Source organism: Uloborus diversus, unplaced genomic scaffold, assembly GCF_026930045.1.
Source record: "Uloborus diversus isolate 005 unplaced genomic scaffold, Udiv.v.3.1 scaffold_500, whole genome shotgun sequence".
In the NCBI taxonomy this organism is placed as follows: domain Eukaryota; kingdom Metazoa; phylum Arthropoda; class Arachnida; order Araneae; family Uloboridae; genus Uloborus; species Uloborus diversus.
In genome coordinates this window covers 41,544-67,755 of record NW_026558682.1, presented here as the reverse complement: position 1 = coordinate 67,755, position 26,212 = coordinate 41,544, and the positions used below count along the sequence as shown (strand labels likewise).

The following is a 26,212-nucleotide window of genomic DNA, read 5'->3' as shown; positions in this document are numbered from 1 at the left end:
CTGAATTTACCTACAAAAGCTTAATAAATTTGTAACATATTATCATAAGTGCTACTGAAGGAAAAAATCACCATATTGAAGCAAACAAACAGCAATAAAATTTCAGACACGAGTTTCAGGGTTACGAGAAACTGCTTTATCAATGTATATAAAGATGTAAGCGATGGAATGAGAATCAGCCAAGTAATTTCGAAAATGCTTACCTTTATGCATCGCTTGAGGGATTCATTGTACCCCGAAAACATGAGTTTGCATTTAATTATGTTAATTTTCTCATGTACGTTAATCAGGCAAAAAAAAAAAAATAATTATTTTGTGATTTTGTTAAGAAAATTTGCTTTTCCTTAAAATTGAGAAAGATTTTAGATAAAATAAAGAAATATATGAAATTTTCAAGAATCATCGTAGCAAATTATGTGGCAATGGGGGGGGGGGGGAGTTTCCGCTTATACGTTGATATTTGTAATTTCCTCTTAGAGTGCATTTCCTATTGCTAGCGAGCTATTCATATTTGAGACGTTTTACCTACCCATTGTGAAATGGAAATCATTAAATTTTAGCTCTAAGTTTCTATTTGTGCATTTTTTTATTGGGACACATCCCTCTATGTAAGATTGCAAAATACATAAAGATCGACTCTATGTACGGATACTAACCATTGGCAATGGAGAGTTCAAGCTTGCGCTTGCACATATTTCACGAAGGTCGGTAAAGGCATTGGGTCCCCTGGTCAAGGACGACCCTGCTCTCTCAAAATCGGATATCAACATCTGTTCAGAGAGAGAGATAAGGGAAAGAATGAGAAGATAGATCCCTGGATAAACAGAGGAACGCAACACTTACTGGAATACTTTTATCTGAGAATTAGGCGCTTTCCTCTTTGAGCTCCTAAGCATGGAAAAAGAGTTTAGCAGACTGCAATTGTACGAATAGATTAAGGAATGTCCCTACAAATCTTTTGATAAAAAGCTACAGTTTATGGAAAATAGAGTAGCTGACTTAACTATGTGTCCAGATACTGAAATTATATTAGTCGTTTCTTGAAACATTTTAAATCTGATTTTAAGAAAAAATGGTCTTTGGCGGGTTACAAAGAAAAGAGGTTCTTGCAAAAGAATGGTGCTTGGTTGGCAACAATCGTTAAGACGCCTATCTTCTATTCACCTTACCCAGGTTGCTCCCAAAAAGATGTCAAAGAATCAAGTTAGAGAAGTAAACGTAGAAAGTCCAAAGAGTTTCGACAACAACCAAACGTTGAGGAACTGACATTTGCTACATCTATGAACTACAGAGCTGCTGGGAAGAGGGATGCTGCTGATATGATCAAAAAAATTACAGAAACGCCTACCAAAGCTACAAAGTTTAAGAAGGCTCTTTTGACGTCCGAAAAAAGGAAAATAAAAAAACATATCCCCAAGGAAGCGCTAGCAATTTTCATTAATGCTGAACTGACGAGGAAGCAATATGAAGTAATATATATATAGTGCTAACAAAAATATATACCCATGCTCAGGGGCGGACTGGCTGACTTTGGCTCAGTCGGCAAAAGAATATTTTGGCCCACTTCTGTAAATTAGTTGAGCAAAGACATTAAACTACCACTAGTTCCTATTTTTCTTTAAGTTCCTAAATGAAGATTTAAAGTTCTAAAATAGAAAATTGTGAAACGTAAAATATAGCTAACACTGACACATTTTTTATGTGCCTTGAAAGAAGGATACTTATGGTTATAAGCCTGAAAAGGCACATGTTTAGGCTTCTCTACTGACAACATAGAAAGGACACGAGGTAAGAGATGAGGAACCAGGTAAATCCCCAACCCCCACCGGATTTTTTTTGAAATTGGTTGATCTATATAGGCCTAAGAAAAGAATCAGGACTCAAAGTTCTAGTTCCCTTCCAAGCAATATTTTCAAAGTTGATGTCAAAAACGCAATTTTACAACTTTCGGTAGCGTTAAAAGAGGGAAAACAAGTAGTTCCCCCCACAATTTTGTTTTCTTAACTTTTTTTTTTCAAAATTGAAATTCATTTTAGTCTATCTCTGTTTTTAATAGAATGTCGGGGGCTCTTCCCAAAAATTCTCCAAAATGGGAAGTTTTAGAAATGCAATTTTAGGCTACCCTTGAAACAGCATATAGCATATAGCTCTCTACAAAAATGTTTGGAGTTTGAACTATTAAAAAACGCAAAACTAATTTTGGTCACGTTTGAGAGAATAGGAGGGTCAGTGATCTCATTTGGAAGCATTTAAAACCTGAAGTATGCTTGACCCAACTTTAAACCACATTTCGTTACTATAGGGAATCTGGCGACTCTCCTTCAAATTTTTTCGACATTGAAATTTTAAAAATATAATCTTATAATATGTTTGGAAACATTGGAAGGAAAAGAGAAAGGTTTCCCCCAAGAGTTTTTAGGAGGGCACCGTGCCCTTCCGCTTTTAAGCTAACCTTCGACCCCTGTCCTTGAAACGTCATTCTTTCGTTTCAATCATTTATCCACAAGAATCTGATTAGAATATATCTGAATGTTTTTTGTATTACATTTAAAACTAAACATCAAAAAGCTTTTTAATATTTTAAAAATAATTACTATCGAGAACACTTGAACTTTAGTAAAAGAAGCACCTTTTTCATTCAACAAAACTTCTCTACCCTTTTATCCCTTTTACCTGAAAGCGCACTGCCCCTTTTTTGGTCTGGAGGAAACACTAGTTCTCTCTGGGCATTTTTTTCTGAAATTGAAATCAATTTTTGGCTATAGTGCAAATAAAAGGGTTACAAAGCTCTCCCATGAACATTTCTATTAGTGAAATTCTAAACTATCTTTAGTGACTTTAAGGGAATGCCTAAGGTTCGAAGACTGGCAATTTTTCAATATTTAAGGGGGTCCGGGAAACAAAATGTGTCAAATTTTGCATTTTATTATTTTTTTTTATCATTTAAAAAACTCTTTTTCTGCTTAAAAAGGCGTTTGAATCTTGTTTCTTTCTCAATTAGAACGAAAGATATAATTATTTTTGTTGCATTCTTTCAACTAATATTATATTTAACTTTAAAACTTTAAACACGTTTCTCTCCATGATGCAATTTTTCCCGATTTTTCGCATTCAAACTCTTATAAATCAAGAACTGATAAAGATAAAGTAATGAAATTTGGAGCATATCTTTTTCAAACAGTTTACTTTGATTTTTATACGGTGAATTTAAAAAAAAACGTTGCTTCAAAAATATGATTTTTTTTTAAAAAAGTATGTTTGAATTTTTGAAATTTTCCTTCAATTATTTTCTATTTTTATGCATATTAATATTTTTTAAATCGTCGAATAAAAATTAAAACTTAACTATTTGTGCATTGTTTTTTGAAAAATAATTGAAAATTAACCAAGAATATTTTGAGTTTTAGCAATTTAAAGCAACTCCATTTTTTTAGAAAACAATAACTAAATTTAAATAATGTTTTTTAATATTTATGTTATGATTTGGTGAATCAAACTGATGGTGAATCAGTGCAAAAAATTTCAAAACTCTAAATTGTTTAATACCATTTTTTTTTTCAAAATGTGTCCCGGACCACCTTAAATCTGTAATACACAATTTTCTTCTTGGGACTTGATGCAAAAACCAAGAACCATGTAAGTCCAGACTCACTCATTTTTGGTAAGACCAATAAATAACACTAGTGTACGATCGAAAGGCTAATATCTTTCGCTCATTATTTACTACAAAGTAGAGGTCTAATCTTACATATGTGACCCGTTGTTGCACCAATCGGAACAACCAATTCTCCACATGCAAAATTTAATTTTTAACAAAGGAAAAGTTTGGACTTAACTCGTTCCCGCATCAAAGTCCTCAATTGTAGACTTAACACTATAGAGACTTTAGGACTACAAAGGGACCTATCTCATTCCTGAAAAACCATAGGGACCCAGCGTTGCCGAATGCTCCGCATTTTGCTGAGTTACTGCAGAAAAATGGCGAAACTCAGCGGCTCCGCAAAGAAGTTCTTCTGCTCCACCATTCCCTGCCGAAGTTTTTCAGCTTAAATTTTGCTATTTCATCATAACAAACATGTAAATATAGAAAATTAAAAATGCTTATACTCAAAGATTGAAATTGTGTATAAAACTGTTTTATTAATTTAGAAATAATTATTTTCATACTAGTGCTTACAATAATTATTAAAGCTCTAAAAAAATCAGATAAGTGGTTTTAGTTAGTTTTATTGATTTTTATACAAAATTCCGAACTGCTCCGCAAAATTTTAAATTGCTCCTCAAAATCTGCACAGATGCTCCTCAAATTGTTTCTCCAAGGTTGGCAACCCTGGGACTCCGTTAAGTCTAAGTCTGGCCCTGATTACATCAAATGTTGCTCAAGAAAAAAAGAAAGAAAAAAATTCTTGCCCCCCCCCCCCTGCTTCCCCTGGAACTCAGGCCTAAATCCACCTATTTTCAGGAACTCGCCCTTCTAAGTTGAAATTTTGTCCTGTTTCAGATTCAGTTTATCGTAGTCCAGACTTGCTTTCCCGATGCGATTTTGAGATGAAAATACTCGTATAGCGATAAATTACATTAGACTAATGAAATCGATTGCCAATTGACAGCATTTAGTTGAATCTGCCTCAATCAGTGAATACTGGGCCAGGGGTGTGTACAGAAATTTTTGAGACCCGTCACAAATGACTTTTACGGGCCCTCCTCCATTTTGTTTACCACTACGTCCCTACTGTATGTTTCACCCCTCATTTAAAAAATCTCGGGCCCCCTTCAGGCTCGGAACTGAGCTAACAAATGTTAATTCCCCCCCTCCCCCCCAACCTTGTGCATGCCGCTGCTCATGTATCAACACCATAAAACTTAGCCCACGCATTTATAGCAGGGCCAGGGTGGTGCAGGCCAATTGTTTTTAATAGACGTACTAATATAAGATTTTGAAAGCTCTTTTTTCGTCTCCGGGCCCTTTTTCAGGCCGCGTCGGTCCCTAATTTCTCTGGCCCCCTCCCGTTTCCTCAATGTGGTAGCCAAGGACCCCAGAGCTCTAAAAACTAGAGAGAAAGTTGACAGAGAGGAAAGCATTCGCACCTGTGGACTATTTACTTTGGCCCCTGGGGGGGGGGGGCTAAGGATGGAAGAAAAATAAACATGCTCCCAAACACTTTTTTCCCATAGAGTGAACAAATTTGATTTCTTCTTCTTTTTTTATGCTTTAGAAAATGTTAGATGTGAATTACATGTATTAAGTTCAATAAAAAATTGCTTAAAGTGGCCCACTCGGCGGTTGGCCCAGTTGGGGATCCCCGACTAGCCGACCTGGCCAGTCCGCCCCTGCCCATGCTACTCGTTGCTTAAAAAAGTAAAAACACAATGCAATCCAGAAGAAGAATCAATTATAATCTCAGAAACTGGCTGAAGTTAAGCTTCAAGGCTTATTAGACCATATTGCTTCACGTCTCTGCAAATATTTGGAAGACGTATTAAAAGCTCGAATTGATATCAAAATGGGGTCGTGATGGCTCTCAGCAATCACAATTAAAGCAAACATTTCAAAACATGAGCGACAGCAATGCCAATATTTTCCAGAGCTCCTGTGTGCCTTTAAAACTACTTTCAAGAGTAGGAGAAAAACAAGAAAGTCATCTGGCAAAACCCAACCCCCTCCTCAACAAGATTCTGTAGACTTATTCGCATCCGCTTTGTACATGAAACTTCTGATATTACAAACGAAGAAATTCAGTACGTTGAGGGTCAGATTGGTACGTTAAACGAAACGAAAGTAACAACTGATGGTGGGATCCAAATAACTATTAGACACTATGCTGCTGACAATGGTTGATGGGAAGGTATGCAATGTTGCAACAGGAACAACTTCTACAATGAGATGTTACATTTATGGACTCACATCCAAAGACTTTAATAAGTTTGATAAAAGTTTTCCAGAAAATTCTGAGGCTTTAACTTTTGGTTTATCAGTTTTACATACGCGTATATGGTTCTTCGAGTCGATCCTACATTTATCGTACAAAATTCCAATTCAAAAATGGCAAGCTAGAAGTGAAGAGGAGAAAAAAAATTGTTAAAGATACCAAGCAGAAAATCCAAACAGAGTTCAAAGACGAACTGGGATTCGTTGACGTCCCAAAACAAGGCTTTGGAACATCAAATGATGGGAACACAGCTAGGTGTTTTTTTACGAATCCAGAAGTAGCTTCACGAATCACGAGAGTGAACTTAGAACTCATAGAAAGATTCAAAGTGATCTTCGAAGCAATTTCAAGTGGGCACTATATTGACGAACAGCGGTTTCAAGCATATGCGGATAAGACAGCAAGATTGTATGTAAAGCTCTACAATTGGTACCCCATGACTCCAACAATGCATAAAATTTTAATTTATGGAGCCATTGTAATTAAAGAAGCAATTTTACCCATTGGCCAGGTGTCAGGAGAAGCTGCCGAATCCAGAAACAAGCATTTTAGGCTATACCGTACAAAGTACTCCAGAAAATTCAACAGAGAAGTTTGTAACAGAGACGTTCTGAATCAACATCTTTTAAGCAGTGATCCTTTCATTAGTTCCTGCAGTCAAAAACAAAGGAAAAAGAGTAAACCATTCAGCAGCGAGACGTTAAAACTTCTTCTTCCAGAGATGCCTAATGGTGGACCTTCTACAGAAAACCAAGAAGGCAGTGACAAAGATACGAGCTCTGAAGAATCAGACTAAAAAATTTTACCTGCTGTCGTCATTGAAAAAAGTGAGTCAATTTGGATTAATATTTGATGCAAATTTTGAGTGTGTGTACATATGTGTATTCATATGTATATATAGAAAAATTAGAGTCACCACATGGGCCCGAGGGGGGGGGGGCTTCAAAGGGTCGGTTGACACCGTTCTTTCTGATGGGAAACAACTAAAATTGGTTTAAGTGTTTATGAAAAATATAAATATTTCAATGCTGAAAAGGTCCCTTAATCATATGTAATATTTTAAATTTCAGCTGAAAATAGAGCACAATATTGTGGGAAGAGGATGGTTATAAAGGGGTCATGGGCAAATTTTACTCAAAATTCATGTCTTTTCAGATAAACTTAAGTTAGCTATATAAATAAGAATGAGTTTTTTTCTGAAAATCGTATAAACTTCATTCTTAGTATCAAGTTTATAAGATCCACAATTTATGTCTATATATTTTTTTGTGCGTGTGTGTGTGTGTGGGGGGGGGGGGGTACCAAATTACCACTTGTGTTAGGCATGCGCCATTGATATTATATATTCTGTATATAATAATTATATACAGAAATATAATTATTATATGTGTGTGTGTGAAAGTCAAAGAAGCCTTTGAATATTCCTTTTCTAATCTTTTTACATTTTTAACTTGTGAGTTCATTTACTTTTTTCTATGAAAAAGAGGTTCCTTGTTACCCCAAAACACTTGTCTTCAATTCTCATAGCTTTTTATGCATGGTTTAACTTAAGTGAGTGATTGAAATCGAACGACTAAATATTTTATTGATTTTCTTGTTTTCTTTTTTTTTTTTAGAATCCAATTTGTACTTAGCACATAATACTAGTTTTTTTTTTTTTTTTTTTTGAACCATGCACTTAATTATTTTTTTACAGGAAAAGATGTGAAAAAATACATTGCATCTCATGCTTTCTTCCACTTGTCCAGGCATTTTTGGCAAGCAGCCAACTGCTTCATCCAATTCGGAACAAGCGAAAATATTTGAAAATTTTTATTTCAACTTTTTTTTTTTAAATCTTTATGAATCAATGAATCAAGATAAGTTCACCATTTTTGCTTTAAATGAAGGTCAAGTGTTTATATTATTTCCTTGAAAAGTTTCACAGCCATAACATCATTCGGATCTTGGATGCAGGAATTTTAGTTTACATTGATTGAATAATTGAAAAAAGTCGAAAAAGTGACCTCTCTTTGTAAATTCCTGGAAATTCGATAAATTACGTTAGAATTTCAAACAAATAAGATTTTTGAAGAAAATTATTTTTTCTATCTAGTGATGCATTGTTTTTTTTTTTTTTGAGCTTAACGAGGAGCATTTTTACAGTCGTAAACATGCAAAAGTCTAAAACGTAGATAAAACATTAAATATATTTTTTTCTAATTAAAATTTAAAACATCGAACTTCAAGTTGTAACATCTGACCTTTCTGACAACTTGTATACCAAGTTTCGTGTCTGTAAGTGGGATAGCTTCGCTGTAAAGTGCACCAACACACAGAAGGGTATAGCTATCAGAGAGTTTTGGCCAGGATTTTCAATCATATACTCCAATGTGCGCCGGTGGGGAGGGGGGATGTCCGATTGCGAACAAAAGCTGCCCGATATGAATACTTGAATATCAACGGACTTCTATGCAAAATTTTACAAAAAGCTGACGTAAACTGGATTTGCATAAGGAAAACCTTCATGGGGTGTTTTTACACCCAACCTTCTAGATAAGCAAAAAACTCCCTATAAAAATTCCTAAGCATCAAAGAACCGCTGTGCCAAATTTGGCAAAGATCCGACGAAGATTGTGGATTCATAAAAGGAAACCCCCGGTGGAGGGGGAGGACGGTTCCGATTGTGAACGAAAACTGCCCAATGTGAATTCTTGAGTATCAAAGGACTTCTCTGCCATATTTGGCAAAAATCTGACATCAACTGAATTTGCATTAATAAAATCGTTATTTGATTAATTATAATTTTTAATACATTAAAAATTGTTTTTTAACGATATGCACATTTTTTAATATTTATTTTATAAATGTAATTAATTTTTTTTCAGTAGATCCAATTCAGAATCCATATTATTAGGAAAATTAATTATCTCATCAATGTCATTATTTCACAAGCAATTTGACCGAAAAACAAATAAGAAAATTTCTTCACTTTTTCAAGTCTGGTATTTAATGACGACTTTTAAACTGAAGTCAAAAAATACCAAACAAAAGAGCTGCAATGAAATACCGAAGTAACGTAAAACGTGGTACTTACGTGGTCACGTACTTACACGGTTTATGCGTGGTACTTACATAAAAACCCTATTTTCGTGCATGCATAAAAATTTCCCTCAATTCCGAAGGTCTGGCGACAAGAGAAATAAAAGAAGTTTCAGTTTCCAGTTTGGGGCTGCCAAGATAGCAAGATTTATCATCCTTTCAATGGTGCCGTGTTATGAAGAGAATATTTTTCCTACTTATTTCGGAATTAAAGTTATGTTCGTTCAGAACTGAAAGAGATGAGTTGTGCTCCATCTAGTTGCATTAAGATGCTCTCTTAACCAATACACATTCACTTTTAGAAGCCCACAAGAGGTCATGTCAGCTTTGTCAGAAACTAGGAGTGCGGTCCTTGGAAGGGCCCCGCTCTGAATCGCAGTAGTATAAGTTTTGAAAATTTCATAGGGGGAGGGGATCCGGAGACCAAACTGACAAAGGGGCCCACATTTACCATCGGCGGCATTGTTACTTTTTCCCTTTTACTATAATTCAAAATTAAATAACTGTTTGAAGAATGCAGATAATATCTTGAAATTTCAAACACTCACCCATCACACAGAGCTATGAAAGATTATGTACTTTTAAGTCAGTATTTTAATTTCTCCGTAATTAAGTCCCCTATTTTCTTTTCAAAAGATATATCAGACGGAAGGAAATCTAAATATCGCTATCGTGGTAGTAGATATATATCGATATATGAAGGTATGTCGCCCAGCCCTAATGTATACGAATTTTATTAGGAACATACCCAATTTTTTTAGCCATTTTTAAATGCCCCTAAAACAATTTTAGAACATTTCTTAACTAAATATTAGTTTCTTACGTAAGCAGAATTTTTACTGTATTTTTCAAAAAAGCTGCATTATTCAACAGAAATACTGCAACGATGCACAAAATCAATGATCAATGGGAGAGGAAGGCATAAAATAAAATAGTACGGTATGTACAGTACATAGTAGTAATAAAACCCTGCACTATGATAGTACTGTACAGTAGATACAAAGCTTATATTTATAACTTAAAAATAGAGAGGCGCGGGTTTGATTCCTGCCTACTGCCCTGGGTGTTCTTCTAATTTCTTTGTATTGTAATAAATCTGAATTGTACTATCTGTCTTATGTTTCTGAGCAAAAGTCGGACTTTCACCTAAATGGGGCTCAGTCAAACGGAAGCCGCTAATATTAGCCTCAAAAAGGGATAAACGCCTTCGTTATCCATCACCTTGGGTGCTGCAAGGGGCATCAGAAACAACAAAATAACTTAAAAACTGAAGATGATTTATGCTGAGCAATCAGATCATCTGTCAGTCTTATTTGTTTTTGAACAGTACAGTACCTTTATTTTTATAGCGTTTCACTCCCTTTTCCAGAATCATTATAATCTACAAAACAAGAGCAGCTTCCAAATTTGTACTGTTTGCATTTTGCTTAGATACTACTCTGCTAGCTTCATATTGAAAATAAGTTCTATGCTTTTACGGATTGACTTTTTTAAAACTTTTAATTGCATGTATGGAAGATTCACTCCTACAAAATTGTTGTACTACCTTCAATCTACTTTTCAGTTGTTCAAGCGTATCAAGAATCTTTGCCTTTCTTAAAATTGTCACTAACTTTCTTCTTTCCATCTTCAATCTTTAGTGTGCTTAGGTGGCAAAATATTTCATCACTTTCATATTTAGGATTTAAAAAATAAGAGAAAACTGTGGAGTGGTTATTTGTACACACTAACAAAGATGTTTAGACTAGTGCGGCGTGGGAACTTGAAGTTCACAAAACCAATATTTAGTAGTCTATAACAAATCCGACTCGTAACACCACGATCCCTTTCCAAATATTTTTGTGTTGCAAGCAAGAAATTCGCATTGGCTCTAAAATTCATTACTCGTGAAAAACTCATGTTATAGCCATTTCACGTAAGTCAAATCACGTTGTAGTGGGAATCGACTGGATGTATATAACATTGATTGAAAATTTATGAGCCAGTTTAAAATTATTACAGTAAATTGTACTGAAATGTTTGTTTCTTTTCATGTTGCTAATCATTTAAAAAGAAAAAAAATCTTTTTTTTTTCCAGTTTGCCACTGGATCTTACGATCAGATGTTAAAAATATGGTCGGCTGGTATGTATTTCAATTTTGCATTTTAATTCACAAAATTTAATATTTTTATTTTACGGGCTTAGAGAAGGTGCCACAGTGAAAGTGCTGAAAAGAATGTCCACTCTTTCATTGGGCACAAATTATTTTCCCGGATGGATTCTTGAAGTTCATTTTTAACGGTATGCAGAGTTCAAATACATAAAAAATATCCGATATTTTGTTATATATCTGACATTTTGATGCATATAGGATATTTTCAATCAGCGCAAACTAAAGTCTTTGAATAGTAACTGTATCCTCAAATCACTTTATTTTCTTATATCATTATTATAATATATTGGTAGACTTAAAACTAATGTTTCTTTCATTATTTGTAATATACATTTTATGTAAAAATGTATGTAGGTACCTAAATAGTTTTTATGAATGATATTTATAATTACAGTAAAACCCCTCCTAACGGACACCCCACTTATGTGGACGATTTTTAATTCCCCGATTCGAAAGCAAATAACATTAGAAAACCCGTCCTGAGGACACCCCTCCATTGTGGAAAAAAAAAAAATTGTCCCGTTAGTGTCCGCATTCAAGGTGTTTTACTGTATTTGTGAAATGTGTGTTCCCAAGTAGTCTTTAATTGATTTTTTTTTTCTAAATCATGCTGTATAGCAGCACCCACTAGAGATACTTGCACCATCTCTTGCCCTAAATCAGGAGAGGTTCACCTATCATTTGTACTGGTTACTTTATGTCCAGATTTTTCAGTTTGCCACTTACATCCCTTTGCTTCTCACTGCCCCATGTGTTAACTACTTGAATATCTATGCTAAGTTTGATCAATTATTTCTTAAAATGGCTTTTTTTTTCTTGATAATATATTGGCAGTTAAGAGCAGAGTTTATGATAGAAATGCAATGTAAGAAAAAATATTTGGTAATGCTTTTTTCTCATCAATTTTTCCTATACCTTCAAAAAAAAAAAAAATGTATACAGTATTTTTAAGTTATCTGGTTTTGTCCATACCTATTTATTTGTGTTGCACAGATTTTTTTTTTCTTTCTAATTTTGTTTTCTTGTTTAGATGATGAAAGTGAAAATGCTGGTGGAGATGATGATAAGAAAAGGTTCAAATCAGATTCTCTGAAAACAAAAGTGAAGGTAAATGTGATCAATTGTAATGTTTAAAAAATATTTTTCTGTTATTAATTATTTAAGTTCTTACTTACTGCTTTGTAAAATCTACATTAAGCAGGCTTTCAGTAAAATAGAAAAAAAAATCCTATCTTAGATTAATGCATAGATTCATAGTTCATTGTCACTCATTAATTATTACGTTGACAAAAGGAAATGTTGAAATCCTCTGATACAAATATCTTTGATATTCAAACTATGTATGTATCAAAAGCACTTCATGATTATCTACAAAATGAGTTACAAGTAAGAAATTCAAATTTTCAATTAATAATCTGAAAAACTAATGAACATTCTACTGTGAGTCTAATATAGAATTAGTAATAATTTAAGCTGTTTAAATAGTATATTGCATTACAAAACAGTTCAATTATTTATTTACTTTTGAAATTTTCATGTTTGATCCATTTAGTTGTCACTTCATCTGGATTTATGAGGCTGGGACATATTTTAACAAAATTTTTTGTCATTAAATGTTTTCCATTTATGACAGGAAACAACAGTTACTCTTAAAGAAAAATATTAAGGATAGTTATATTGTTATTGCTGATTATCACAGTGCGGTATTTTGATTAACTTGAATCATGTAAGTTGACTTTGAGCCAATTCATTCTTTCGACTTTTCTTGATAATAAAAAATACTAGAAAATTGTACTCTCCTGACAAAGCTAAGAAAAATGCTTTCTATTCTTTATTTTCAAAATAAATAAATAAATAAAAAGTTAGCAATATTCTACATAACTAACTGCATCATTACTGTTTGGAAGCTATTTTTTGAAGCTGTTGAAATTTCTCTTCTGACACTGTAATGTTCTATGAAAAAAGAAAATGAAAGAAATCTCGTAATGTACTGAAGTGAAAATGGGGAGTTTTTAAAACTCAAAAATTTTATATTTCTGGTTTAAAGTTGTACTACTTTTAATAAAATTTATTTGGCGTCTTATTTCTAATGTCATTTAAAATAATCATAAATGGCAGGGTAACTTTGAACCAAGCTAATACAGTTGGCTCTCTGTTTAACGACACTCTATTTAACGACGTTCTCTATTTAACGACGGCTTTTCATGGCCTACTATAGTGTTAAAAGCATTCTACTTAAGGACGATTTCCACTTAAGGACGATTTTTTGTGCTCCCTTGAAAGTCGTTAAACAGAGAGCCAACTGTATTAGATTTCATAATTTTTATCTCTTAATTTTGGATAAATATACAATGCTTTAAGTGTTTCTTCTTTTTTATGTCAACAAATACATTAAAGCTATATACAGTCAACTCTCAATAATACAAAGTCCCAATAGACCAGCTAAAACCTTTGAGTTATTGGAAGTTCCCCTCCTAGTCTTTTTAAGAATACAAGTTGTCTATAATAGAAAGGCTTAAAACTCACAGTTTGGATTAAATTAGTTATTAGTACTGCATAAAAATATGTTTACAGAAAAAAAGTTATCTTTGACTACTTATTTTTGTTTCTTTAATCACATCTTAAAAATTCGTTAACTTTGTGATCAATTCAATAGCAACTTATCCACAGTTGCAGAATTTTCCAGGTAACATCAATGTTGATGAAATCTTTCTACCCAGCCCACATCAGCAAAGTTTTTCTCGAGGAGGAAGATGAATATTGTTAAGAAGCACCATTTCAAATAAATTCTCCCCTCAGCTGTTAAGCAAAGCAATATGTAAAAGGAAAAATGTACTTCTCTTTTTTCTTTTCTGGCTGTATTTTAATGCAAGAAATGAAAATGAAACTTTCTAAAAACTTTGACTTACGAAACGTACATTTAGAACAAACTTTGTTTTAAAAACACTCAATTTTTTTTGAGACCCAATGAAAACTGAGATTAAGAAATATTTAGGCTATTGCGAGTTGACTGTCTGTAAGACGCAGGTTTCAATAGAGATATTGTAGATCAAACTTGCCCTGAATAGCTGCACTGAAAATATGACTAATTGCAGGTTACCCCACCTTGCTAAACATGGTTATTAAATATTCAGCCCTACATATTTTCAGAAAAAATAGCTTGAATTGCACAATATGTATTGGAAAGTACAGTTGGCTCTCTGTTTAACGACGGCTTTTCCCGGTCCCAGATGGTCCACTATAATGTTAAAAGCATTCTATTTAAAGACGCTTTCTACTTAAGGACGATTTTTTGTGGTCCCTTGAAAGTCGTTAAATAGAGAGCCAACTGTAGTTAATTTATATATCGCTGACATTTTTGTTTCATTTCTAGACTCCTTTAATGACATTGAGCGGTCACACAGATGGAGTGAGCGGCATACAGTGGACTGACACAAGTGAAGTTAGCACCTGTGGTTTAGATTGCACTCTTAAGATTTGGGATGTTGAACTTGGTGGACTGAAAAGTCAACTGGTAATTATATTTTATACATTTGTGACACAAACGTAATTATCCTTTACGTATTAACTTTTGTGTCAGAAGATCACATGAAGATTGAACTGGTCAAGTTCAAAATTGGAAATATTCCAACATGGAGTTCAGTGTTGAAATATTCATGAAAATAAATAAATAAATAAATAACTATTTAATTCACATATGAATCCAAATTATTCATTTTCATCATTGCATGTTTCTTCATAAATATTTGAAAATATTAGCACTGAATTCAAGAACAATTAAAATGTTTATTTTTTAGCAAAAAGTTAATCAAGTTAGGGACAATGTTTGCAATTCACAAACAGCATTAATATAAGATTTATAGTGTCAATACATTTATAGCTATTTGTACAATTTAAACATTTTTTAATTGTCTTATTTGTTTATGTGAAATCAAGAGTGGGAAAATTTGAAATTTGGACTTGAACCCTCTTAACATGGAGATAAATAAAACTAATTTAATAAAGGCTGTAGCCGGGTTTCTATGTTAAATCTGCCCTTGCGGCTTTTTCGACTTGCACTTGAGGGATCATTTTGGTGTTGAATAAAAATGATTTAACCAAATTTTTTGCTCTTTTTCTCAAACAATCTTCGAGTCTTCGAAAAAAATGTTTTTTCGGTTTAATTTTTTTAAAATAAAATTCAAAATTACTGAATGGTAATTTTTTTCCCTTATTCTTAGGAGTAAAATACATAAAAAATTATTATAGTCGTAATTTTAAAACAAAAAGCCGATTTTTGTAATTAGTATAGGTCTCCCAAAAAATTATTTTAAATAAAGTAATTGTAAAACAACTGAAAACCAAAGTTCTAAAAATTATTTTTTTTTTAAACAAGAAAAAAAATAATGAGCTGAAGAGAAGCAGTTAATAGTTGCTAAGAGTAAAAGAAAGAAAAAAAAGTAGTATTAATTGGCATTTTAGATTAATGAATGCATACAAATTCTTCTTCAATTAACGTGAGAGAATCACAAGGCTAATCTTTTTAAGGTTGGTTTAGTTTAAACATTTACTTCTAGAATTCAGTCACTGAGGGTGATGAAAAAGATAAGTGAACATACACTTTGTGCGTTTTTAATTTCAGGAGCATTTGTTTGATTTTATCAATGCAACAGCACCAAATTTTTTAGTTTTCCTCAAATGGTAAAAATTAAATATTTCTTAGGACGGTACATGTCTATTTTTGCTATCGTAATTATAATAAGTGCACAAAAAAAAAAAAAAAAAAAAATTGTTGTGATCTGTATAATGACATCCTACTAAATGAATTATATGCTTGTTAAAACTTTTTTTCTCTTCCAGAATGGTTCAAAAGCTTTTCTCGCCATTTCATATTCACCTATATCAAGATTAATTGTGTCAGGATCCTCTGATCGCCATGTTAGGTTGTGGGATTCTAGATCAAAAGGTATTTTTCTTTTTGCACTTCCTATATTCTGTGAAACCTCCCTAAAAAGACCACCCACTCGACCACAAAAAAGTGGTGGTTTTCTGAATAGAGTAAAATGTAAAGCTATTGCATACCGCAAGTTATGAAATCAATTTAACATATTTCATATCCATATATATATATATATAAATGTATATTTTAAAGAACATTGAAGTTTTCTTCCATTTTTACCAATCTTTATTTCTAAACATTCTTTGATCATGCAATATACGGATAGCCCGGTTATGCCACCCAGAGACTGCAGTTTTGTCCTTCATATGGACACATCAGTCTGTGATGGACAGTTCAATGAGATATATTCCAGACTGATGACTCCATAACAAGGACAAAGCTGCTGTCTCTGGGTGGCATAACCGGGCTGTTGGTATATTCAAGTAGATTGATAGGTCAATGTTCAAAATTTTTACCAAGGCTATATAATTTGTTGTTTTGTTAAATAGAATGAAACCTCTCGAACTGGCTACCCTTGTTTAGCAGCTGGTTTCCCAGAGCACGAAATTTTTGGCTTATTCTTATAAATGTTAAATCAGCCCTTAAGAGCGGCCACTCAAACCCTTCTGAGTGCCAGGGTAGTAGCAAGTCTGGGCTCCAAAATAGACTGGCGTCTACTCTACCATTTCAGTTATTTTTTTGACCTGTATCCTTTCATTAAGTGAACAGGTAGGTGTTCTCTGTGTTTTTGTAGTGCTGGGTGTGTGTTTGGGGGATTGATCATTTTAGTAATCTATGAGGACTGATATATTTTTCAAAGAAAGAAAACAATAATATTTAGCTTTAGGGTAGATTTAAATTTTGACATTTTTATTTGTTGATTCATGATTGTAAAAAAAAAAAAAAAATTTTGATCTTTAGGGGGTTTTTTGGATTTAGATGATGAAGTTTTTAACATTATTTGTGATAAATAAAAATTGGTTTTCAAAGGAGCAAATTTTAGAGAAAATTGATGATATCATCCCTAATTCGACAGCCATAGCTGCTAACTCAATTCAGGATTTACTTTAACAAGTTAAAATTAAATTTGAAAAGAAAAAGCAGTTTCTGTAATATACAGATGTAAACATACAGTTGTAAACAAATGCAAACTTCTTTTTGAAAAAAGAAAAGAGAAATCTTGGGAAAAAAAAACTTTTTTACTCTTTAATTTCTTAAAAAATCATTTTAAAGTGTTGAATTATAACATTAGTTGTCTTGTGCGAGTTAAATAACGAAAACCCTTAAGAGCAGTCACCCACCCCCTCTGAGCAGCCACATTTTCACGGAACGGCCACTCGGAGAGGTTTGTTGTATTTATTATTGTTACATTCATGTCGGATTTTGTTCCTTTCATTGCATTCAATTATTAATGAATTTTATTTTCTTTAGATGGTGCCCTGGTTAAATCTTCATTTTCCTCTCATAATTTATGGGTAACATCTGTAAAATGGTCACCATCTGATGAATACCAGTTCATATCAGGATCTATGGATTCTCTGGTCAAATTATGGGACACAAGAAGGTTGGTTTTTCAAGTGTTTATTTTTATTCCAGGTTGTCCTTTTTTCGATTCTTTACTTGAGTTTAACTTTTTTTGTGCAAGGAAAAGATATTATTCAAAAAGTTGAAAATAAGTATATAATAATATTGAAAATAAGTAAATAGTTTCACAAAATTAAAAAAAAAAAAAGATCTAAATATTTAGTCTTTGAGAGGAAAAAAACTGTGAAATGTGGTTATTTATCCAGAATAATAAGGATGATTTACGCATTATAATGGAGCATCAATTTTAAAAATCACGTAACAAGCCTCGATTTTTACAACAGGATTTAAAACCAACATTTAAAGTTAACCTAATTCCTTATTTGCTTGAGCTATTGCTTTGCAATTTTGATTTATGAGTTCTTGATGCCTTATTGCAGTCTTGGGTTGGGTTTACGGATTTCTAGATTCCACTATCAACTATCCGCAAAATTCGCGAATCTAGTTTAGGATAACCCTTTGAAGTTTGTTTTTGTAAACCTTTTCCCAAGTTATAGATAAGTAATATGGTGTTTTTTAAGAAACCGTTCATATTCTTTTAGGTATTTCAAAGGAATGCTTAGTTTTTCAAAAATTGCCAAAAATGCGTATTTTTTTTAAATGGCGGGAAAATCGGCAAAATGTAGCCGGTTTTTTGGTTGTACACTGGTTTTGGTTGTGTTGGAACACTGTAGTGGTTCAGGGGAGATGAGAGGACATGTCAACCTAGTCGTAAAATAGGGGCCTTGTCCTTTGGAGGTCTGGTTAGGGATCAAAGTAGCATTAGTTTTATAAGTTTTATGTAGGGGGGGGGCGGGGCTTTGTTCTTGGCCGTTTTGAAGTAGTTAAAAAAAAAGATGATTAAACAACGCATGAATTGTCCAAATTTGCAAAAAACTACAGACATGTGAATCGGATTTGCATTTTATGTGTTGTTTAATTTATCTTATCTTTCATCTCTAGGATATTTGTTTTTTACTTTCTTCTATGTCTAATACATAGAAGAAAGTATTGGTTTCATGCACATTTTGACGGATTTGAACGTTTTGAGGTGTGCCGAGTCTATTTCGACCATTTTTGGAAAATATCTGTGTGTAACCGGTTTTTTGTGGCCGCTCTACAGCAAAAACTACCGCATGAAATCCCACAAAATTTGGTGCCCCTATGTGAACTTGTGCCCATTGGTTTTTGGTGCAAATTCCTCCAAGGGGGTGGAGCAATAGAACATTTTTTGAGTTATGAGTGCCTGTATTCCCCATGATGTAACTGGCAGAATCAAACAAAATTTGGTCTATATGTTGCCCTTAACCTTAACGTGTACAGTAGGGTGGTCCAAAAAAGGCCCTTTTTAAAAAAATCCTGATTTTTATTGGTCCTACCCCCTTATTTGGTTCCATCTGAAGAAAAAATAATTATTGTGAAGTTTAAGCTCATAATTTTAACATTTAGAGGTAGCTCAACAGCCTCAAAGTTTCGAGTTTTACCATTTTATGCCACATATGCAGATAGAAATGAAATTGACACTAGGAAAAGTATGTAATTTATTTAATTGAAATTGCCAGCATTTTGTAAGTTAAAAATAGTTACATAATAATAGTATTTTAACAGTTATGTATATGACTTTCCTTAGTACACATTACAAACTCTGCTTTTTACATCCGGGATAAGCTCGTCAATGTTCTGCGACAACTTGCAACAAGAATTGAAATTGTTCTTCATTGCGTGTCATTTTTCTATTACTCTTTTATAAGGGATATACCCCTTTCAGCATTATCATTAACCACTGAAATTCCTTGAATAATCCTTTTTGCTTTCTCAAAATCCTCCTAAAGCTCCCAGATTTCTGGATCTGCGTGAATGAAGGTATCAGGTAAACCCATGCTTTGAAAAAATTAAATTGACCCCTTTGTCACAAGTTCTTCAAATTTCATATCCATAAAATGTTTTAGCAAAATCTTAGGGTGCTCCACCACTCCTGTTTACTTCATTCATTGCCTTCACCATCTGTCTTTTAATGCAGTGTGGCACTTTATTGGCAAAAAGGGCTAATGCCACGAGCTCTTCTGACAAATACCACAGGTGATTGGCAAATTTCGGCGTTGCAGTTTTGCTTGTCTTCATCAATCTTTTTATACTTCAATAAAGATTTCATTAAAATCGTTATACAGTGCATTTTGAGGCATAGAAGCAGTCATCCAAGCCTTTAAATACACACGTACAATAAATATGCATATTTTTTGCAATCCCTTTTCTTCTATTGACGTGACGATAAATTGACAGCTAAACATCCATATTTTGAAACAATACAAAATTTTGGACATCCATCTAGCATGATGCATAGCCCCAGGTGCTAAATTTGATACCATGTGGAGGAGCTTTACCGAGAAATATTAAGCATAGTTCAAGACATTCTTGATAATCATCTCTCGCTTGCGTGTCATGATCGTTTAAAAAGAGGTACGTCTGGTGCGGAAGAAAAACCCAAACATTTATTAAACACTGCACCAATAATTAATTCTATAATGTGATGTCGACGTGGAAAATATAGTAACCTCTTCTTTAGTTTTTGATCTAGTAAAACACGGGTACCCTTGCTTTCCCCGGTATTGACACTCGTTGTGTTAAAGCACATTGCAGAAACTTTGTCAGTTAGGCCAGGGGCGGCAAATAGGGGGAGCAAGAGGGGGCGGTTCAACCCCCAAATATTTTGCGCAAAATATTAAGAAATCGGGAAATTCAATTCCCATAACGCGCGAATCAGTGATCATATGCAATAATTAAAAAAAAAAAAAAATCTGCAGACGATCTTTAGTAAAAGTTGATGAAATTCGAGACCTGTCTAGACACGAGCAACTGTTTTTCGATATTTAGGGTAATAACTTAGAAATTCATGAATCATTTTCAGAACTTCCAGAATAAAAAACTGATGGAGAATAAGTTTGTTTCAACTGAAGAAGAAATTTCCTCATATGGGTTAAATGCCTCATACTTTTAAGTTCAGAGTTAAGATAATGCTTCTGCTTCTAATGTAAAAGGGCAGTGCACAGGTGTGACTGGCCCGATTTTTACGAGAAGTTCCTTGGTATTTTAAGTTCATTATTGCGATTATATTTAAAATGTACGTGCAGTTAGTGAGTGAACATTGATTCCTTCTGTTAAGAGGCATATTTGAGCAATTCAATACATTGTATACTTTCATGGAAACTTCTTACAAAAGACACGCTATTTTTGAAAAAAAATCGTGCATCAACAAGTACTTTTGTTGGGTTTACTTTTGTATTTCTTTAACTGAGAGGTACAAAATGGTATTCAAAAGTTAAAGCTAGAACTCTTGATTGAGCTCCTATTATATATATATATATAAGAGTTTTTTGTTAATTTGGAATTATTAGACCCATTTAAAAAAGTGACAAAAATTCACATGATGATGCAAAGTCCTATGTTTGGCTCAATATTTTGTATCAAATAATAGATTCATTCAGTTTCTAATGAAATTAACACAAGATTTAGTGATAAATCTAAGTTCAATATTATATGTGCAGGTTATTGAACAAGATAAATAAAATATTTCAGTTACATGTAAAAGTTGTTGAACGAAGCAAAAAGAATTGTTTTGTGAAGAGCCAGTGTACTTCAATGACGAAAAATGAAGACTAGAGCACAAATTTTAAACTTGCGTGGTTTTTTTTAAGAGAAAATTTTTAAAGATGCATTTTCTAACATAACTTTGTAGCATCAATTATTTTTCACCAAGTCCAATCAACTCAGCTAACTGTGAAAGATCATTTTTGTGTCTCAGAAGGTTAGAGATTTTTTTTTTTTTTTTTGTGCATGATGAGACAAGCAAGACTTTCATCTTCAGCTATACTGCCAAGAGCATGCCACTGGACATTGACGGAATATAGTACCAAGATTTCCTTGTTTTTCTGGATTCCAAAAATCGAACATTAAAAATTTACTTTAGAAATGGCAGTATCAAGATCTTTTCCGTTACAGTTTACTATAAAATAAATTAAAAGCGTGGAAATTAAAATTTGAATTTCTTTAATGACCTTACTTAAAAAAATGTACTGGTATTTTATTCCATATTGAGAAAATTCATGTTTAAAAAACTCGACCCCCCAAATGAAATGTTGAAATGCCGTCCCTGAGTTAGGCCCCAGTCCCGCAAAGCTCACCTTCTTTATTTTTTTGTGTCATTGTACTTCTGTTTTTTTTTTCAATAACTTCCATTGTTAATAAAGTTTTTCTAACTTGGGCTGACAGTTTTGGGGTCTTTGTACGGGTATTCTGGCTTTCTACCAAAATTTTGTTATTTCTTCTATTGTATTTCTTGAAGATTCTCTTAAGGTTTTCTTTAATTCAATATGGTTATGAAGAAACATACCCAATACCATACGAATTGAAGGTAGTTTACTACCTGTCAGCTCACTTATGGTTGAACTAAGAATATAAACCTCTGATTTTGATCTAATTGATGTATTTGCCATGCTCAGTTATTTTAAAGTAAAGAGACATATGCATTTCAAAAATAAGTGCAAACTGCCATTCCAACAGTGGTGAAATCAAAATCAAAACAATTAAGAATACATACATAAGCAACAACAAGTTGAAAATTTATTTGATCACGACTGTTAAAGGAATAGATTTTATGTATTTACTTGTATTTACAAAAGTATTTTCATAATGGCTATTGTTAAGTCTCTATATAAAATAGCAATTTTATAAAGCAATTGTTTTCTTGTTAATAAAAATAGCAATTGTATTTTACCTTAGTGAGGTCAATGGTCGTGTGTCATACACGTTCTATTCAGCAATGATGAAAACTTGATCTGCGTTGAGCTACCTCTAAATATAATCGAAATGTTTTCAAATTTTGTCTGATTTATTTTTTAATACATTGGAACAAAATGGGAGGGTAGGACTCAAAAAATTTTCACCTTCAAAATTTTGGACCACCCTAGTGTACAGGTGCTGATTCAATTTTATTGTCAATAGCTCAAAAAGGGGCTCAGTAATAGAACGTTTTTTGTAGTCACTTGTGACTGCTATATCTCAAGAAATAATGAACAGAATCAAACAAAATTTTATCGACAAGTAGCCCTTAGAGGGTACAAGAGCTGATTTTATTTTGGCGTCAAGAGCTGAAAAGGGGGTGGTGCAATCGAATGTTCTTTTTCATTGCGAGTGCTATATCTCAAAAAGTAATGCTGCGTTCTGGATGAAATTTGGAACAAATGTGAACATATATGTAAACAATAGTTGGTTCAATTTTAGTGCCAATCGCTCCGAGAGGTGCTCATTACTTTTTTTAAATATTCGTAAGTAATTCAAGCAAGGCTTTTAAAATAACTTTCAATTTTCGCTCTTTGCTTTTGCGATAATTCGGAAATTGGGTCGATCCTCAAGTGTTTTATGTGCAAAATTTTATTTTTTCTGGGAATATTGCTTTCTCAAGCATGGGGAGGGGTTAGAATTCATAAGAAATATATAGATGAAAGTTTTGTAACGGCCACAACATACTAGTTTATTTCTGCAACAGAGCTCGTCTCCCTCTCCCCTTCCTGAAATGCCATATATAGTTAAATATGAAAATAGATAAATACAATAAAGTTTTGATGGGTAGTATTCATCTTGATTGAGTAGTGTATTTCAAGTATGTTTAATTTGTTTGTGTATCTAAAATCTTGTTCCACTTGTGGTGTGAGCTTGCCCATCGAAATGCTTATTCACTAATCTTTACTAATAATAAAGCTGAATGTCTCTCTGTCCGGAGGATATCTGTAGGATGTCTGTGACGCGCATAGCGCCTAAACCGTTCGGCCGATTTTCATGAAATTTGGCACGAAGTTAGTATGTAGCATGGGAGTGTGCACCTCGAAGCGATTTTTCGAAAATTCGATGTGGTTCTTTTTTTATTCCAATTTTAAGAAAAAAAACTATCATAAATTACGAAATTATCATAACGTGGAACCGTAACATGGGCACAAGCCAATTGGCGAGATACGAAATTATCATAACGTGGAACTGTAACGTCGGTACAAGCCAATTGGCGAGAAAATTCACCATACATTATTTGTAAATATACAAGCGAACCAAAAGACCTTTAATTTTTCTATTACGGGCGAAGCCGTGCGGGTATCACTAGTGACAAATAAAATGAAGTGTTTCAACTTGAATTAAATCAATTTTTTTCATTTCTTTTTAGTCCGAAAGCACCTCTATTTGATATTTCTGGCCATGAAGACAAAGTGCTTTCTGTTGACTGGTCTTCCAAAGATCTTATTGTTAGTGGAGGAGCTGATAACCATGTTAAGTTGTATAAATTTAAAGTAAGTAATTTTAAGTTTACTCAGTAACCTCTTGGTATCAGCCTCTGTACACTGCACTGTCTATTTACCTACAGTTAGCAACTTCCCTAAAGTGTAAAGTAAAAGATTTTAAAACTGTCCTAGCCAAATAAATGTAATAAAGTACACAATGTTAAAATGAAAAATCTCAAGGCTGACACAGGTCCAAAAATTGAGATTTTCAGTTTATTAGTGCATTAAATATAGAAGTCTATTCCGCATCCAGCCATGTGAACCTAATTCTTTATAAACCTTTGTAATTATTTGCCAACGTTAAAAGAGTGCGTCCCATCTTTTGCATGCACCGTGCAACTGTTTTTCCTCCCTCCTGTAAAGTTGCGATTATGTGACTTTCGTTATTCTGGCGCTGAGGTACAGAAATTAGAAAAACTTATAATTTCTAAGTACAGTAAACTCCTGATTACCCATGAGTTGGATTATCTGCAACCTTTCACACCTTCATTTTTTCGACAATGATTAACTGAACAAATGAATCTATTTTTGCAATGACATCAAAGCTTCCATGGTCACCGAAACCTGACTACTTTAAACCTGAGTTTTAGATTGACACTATTTACAACTACACTACTTATTAATTTCTAGATCTGCACGACTTACATGAGTAATTGAGTGACCAGACCAGTCTTCTCCCATCCCCTATGAATTTTTGGTGTAACCTAGCTTGATCTGTTCAAGTTAGACTTTTAGCAACATTTGCTCGCGTATGTGTGTAATTTATTTGCAATAATGGGCGATTCTTCTTCAACTTTTACTTAGATTATTTGTACATGTTATCATTTTAGCTGTTGTTTGAATGTATGCATATGTTATTTACCTTTCTAAAGATGTTGTATACACTAGTGTCGTTTTTTACTTATTCTGTGAATTATCCGCGATTACCGTGCCACCATATTCCAAGGATAATCAGGAGATGCATGCGATGCTGCTGCTTCTTTCCTCTGCACCAAAAAATTAGCTTTTTTTTAATTGGTCAAAGCACTGTTGAAATTCGTAATTCTTTAACTGTTGAAATTTTTATTTTGCAAAATATAAATTGTTAAATTTGAAACAAAAAACAGGAACCCTGGTTATAAAACTTTTATTGAATGTTTTTTTTTTTTTTATTAAAATGATATTCAAAAGGATAAAACATCTTTTAGGATTTTAAGTTTTGAGTAAATTCATTTAAAGATAAGTTCATTGAAAAGTTTTTCTAAATCTACCAGGGCTACTAGAACTATAGGCAGAGGAGAATTTCACCTACTATTTATACTGGTTAGCTCAATTTTTTTAATTTTGCCACTTACATTCCTTTGCTTCTCACTGCCATTTCTTTACTGAATTAATGTGAAAGGATTCTTATTGAAAATCTTTTTAAAAGTCATTAACAAATGCAAACCTAAGTTTATCTCTACACTTAGTTGTTGGATTGAAAACTGAAAAATCCCCTTGGGGGGGGGGATTGAAACCAACAGGCATTGGACATATTTGGCACATTATTGACCAAAACATCTCCTCTGGAAGGTAAATTCTGCTAGATGTTAGCCCAGTAAATAAAGGTTACTTGTCACAACAAATTACAGGTAAGCTAAATTTTTGCTGGATGTTAGTACTTAAAGTATGCACTAAAAAACACCAAGTTCCAACCCCCACCCCTCTTGCTTCCTCTCCCCACCCCCTTCCAAAACATTGCCAGAGCAGTACTATGATTATACGCTTTTTGTGTCACAACTAATGTGGGGAACTCTTGATTTTTTTTCAAGATGTTAGTATGCTTTTTTTAGTATATACTTTGCAGACTAAGTCCTAACCCTTCTTGCTCCTTTAACCCTTCGGAAATATTGCAAGACCGGTACTATGATTACATGCTTACAGCTCAAAGATTAATGATATTACCAAGGTATTCCTTTTTTATTTCATTCCTAACAAGATGGTAAACCAGTGATGCCTAACCTATGGCCGCAAAGCTGATCAGTGTGGCCCGTTGTTTTGTGAAATGTTACAACTCAAAGAGCACGTTTAGTGACCATGCTACAAATTTGCAGCCAAATATTTAGAAATTGGTTTGTGCAAAAAAGCTGCACTTAACACAACAAGCACCAAGTAATGATAACAAAAATTGGTTTGCAGTTTTCTTTCCTTTTATGTATTTTCCCATGTCATTTAGAAAAGAGAATATTTTGAAATTTTATATATACTCCAGCCCATGAGAACAAT

General features: G+C 33.3%; 1 protein-coding gene across 1 annotated transcript in view; it reads left to right on the top strand.

The window, feature by feature from the left end:
- LOC129233526 (ribosome biogenesis protein WDR12 homolog) overlaps positions 1-26,212 on the top strand; it is a 57,250-nt gene that overhangs the window by 28,087 nt on the left and 2,951 nt on the right. The window contains exons 7-12 of the mRNA XM_054867538.1: positions 11,089-11,134; positions 12,195-12,271; positions 14,538-14,678; positions 16,004-16,109; positions 17,514-17,646; positions 23,854-23,977. Coding sequence (XP_054723513.1) covers positions 11,089-11,134; positions 12,195-12,271; positions 14,538-14,678; positions 16,004-16,109; positions 17,514-17,646; positions 23,854-23,977 — 627 coding nt within the window. The remainder of the gene's footprint in view (positions 1-11,088; positions 11,135-12,194; positions 12,272-14,537; positions 14,679-16,003; positions 16,110-17,513; positions 17,647-23,853; positions 23,978-26,212) is intronic.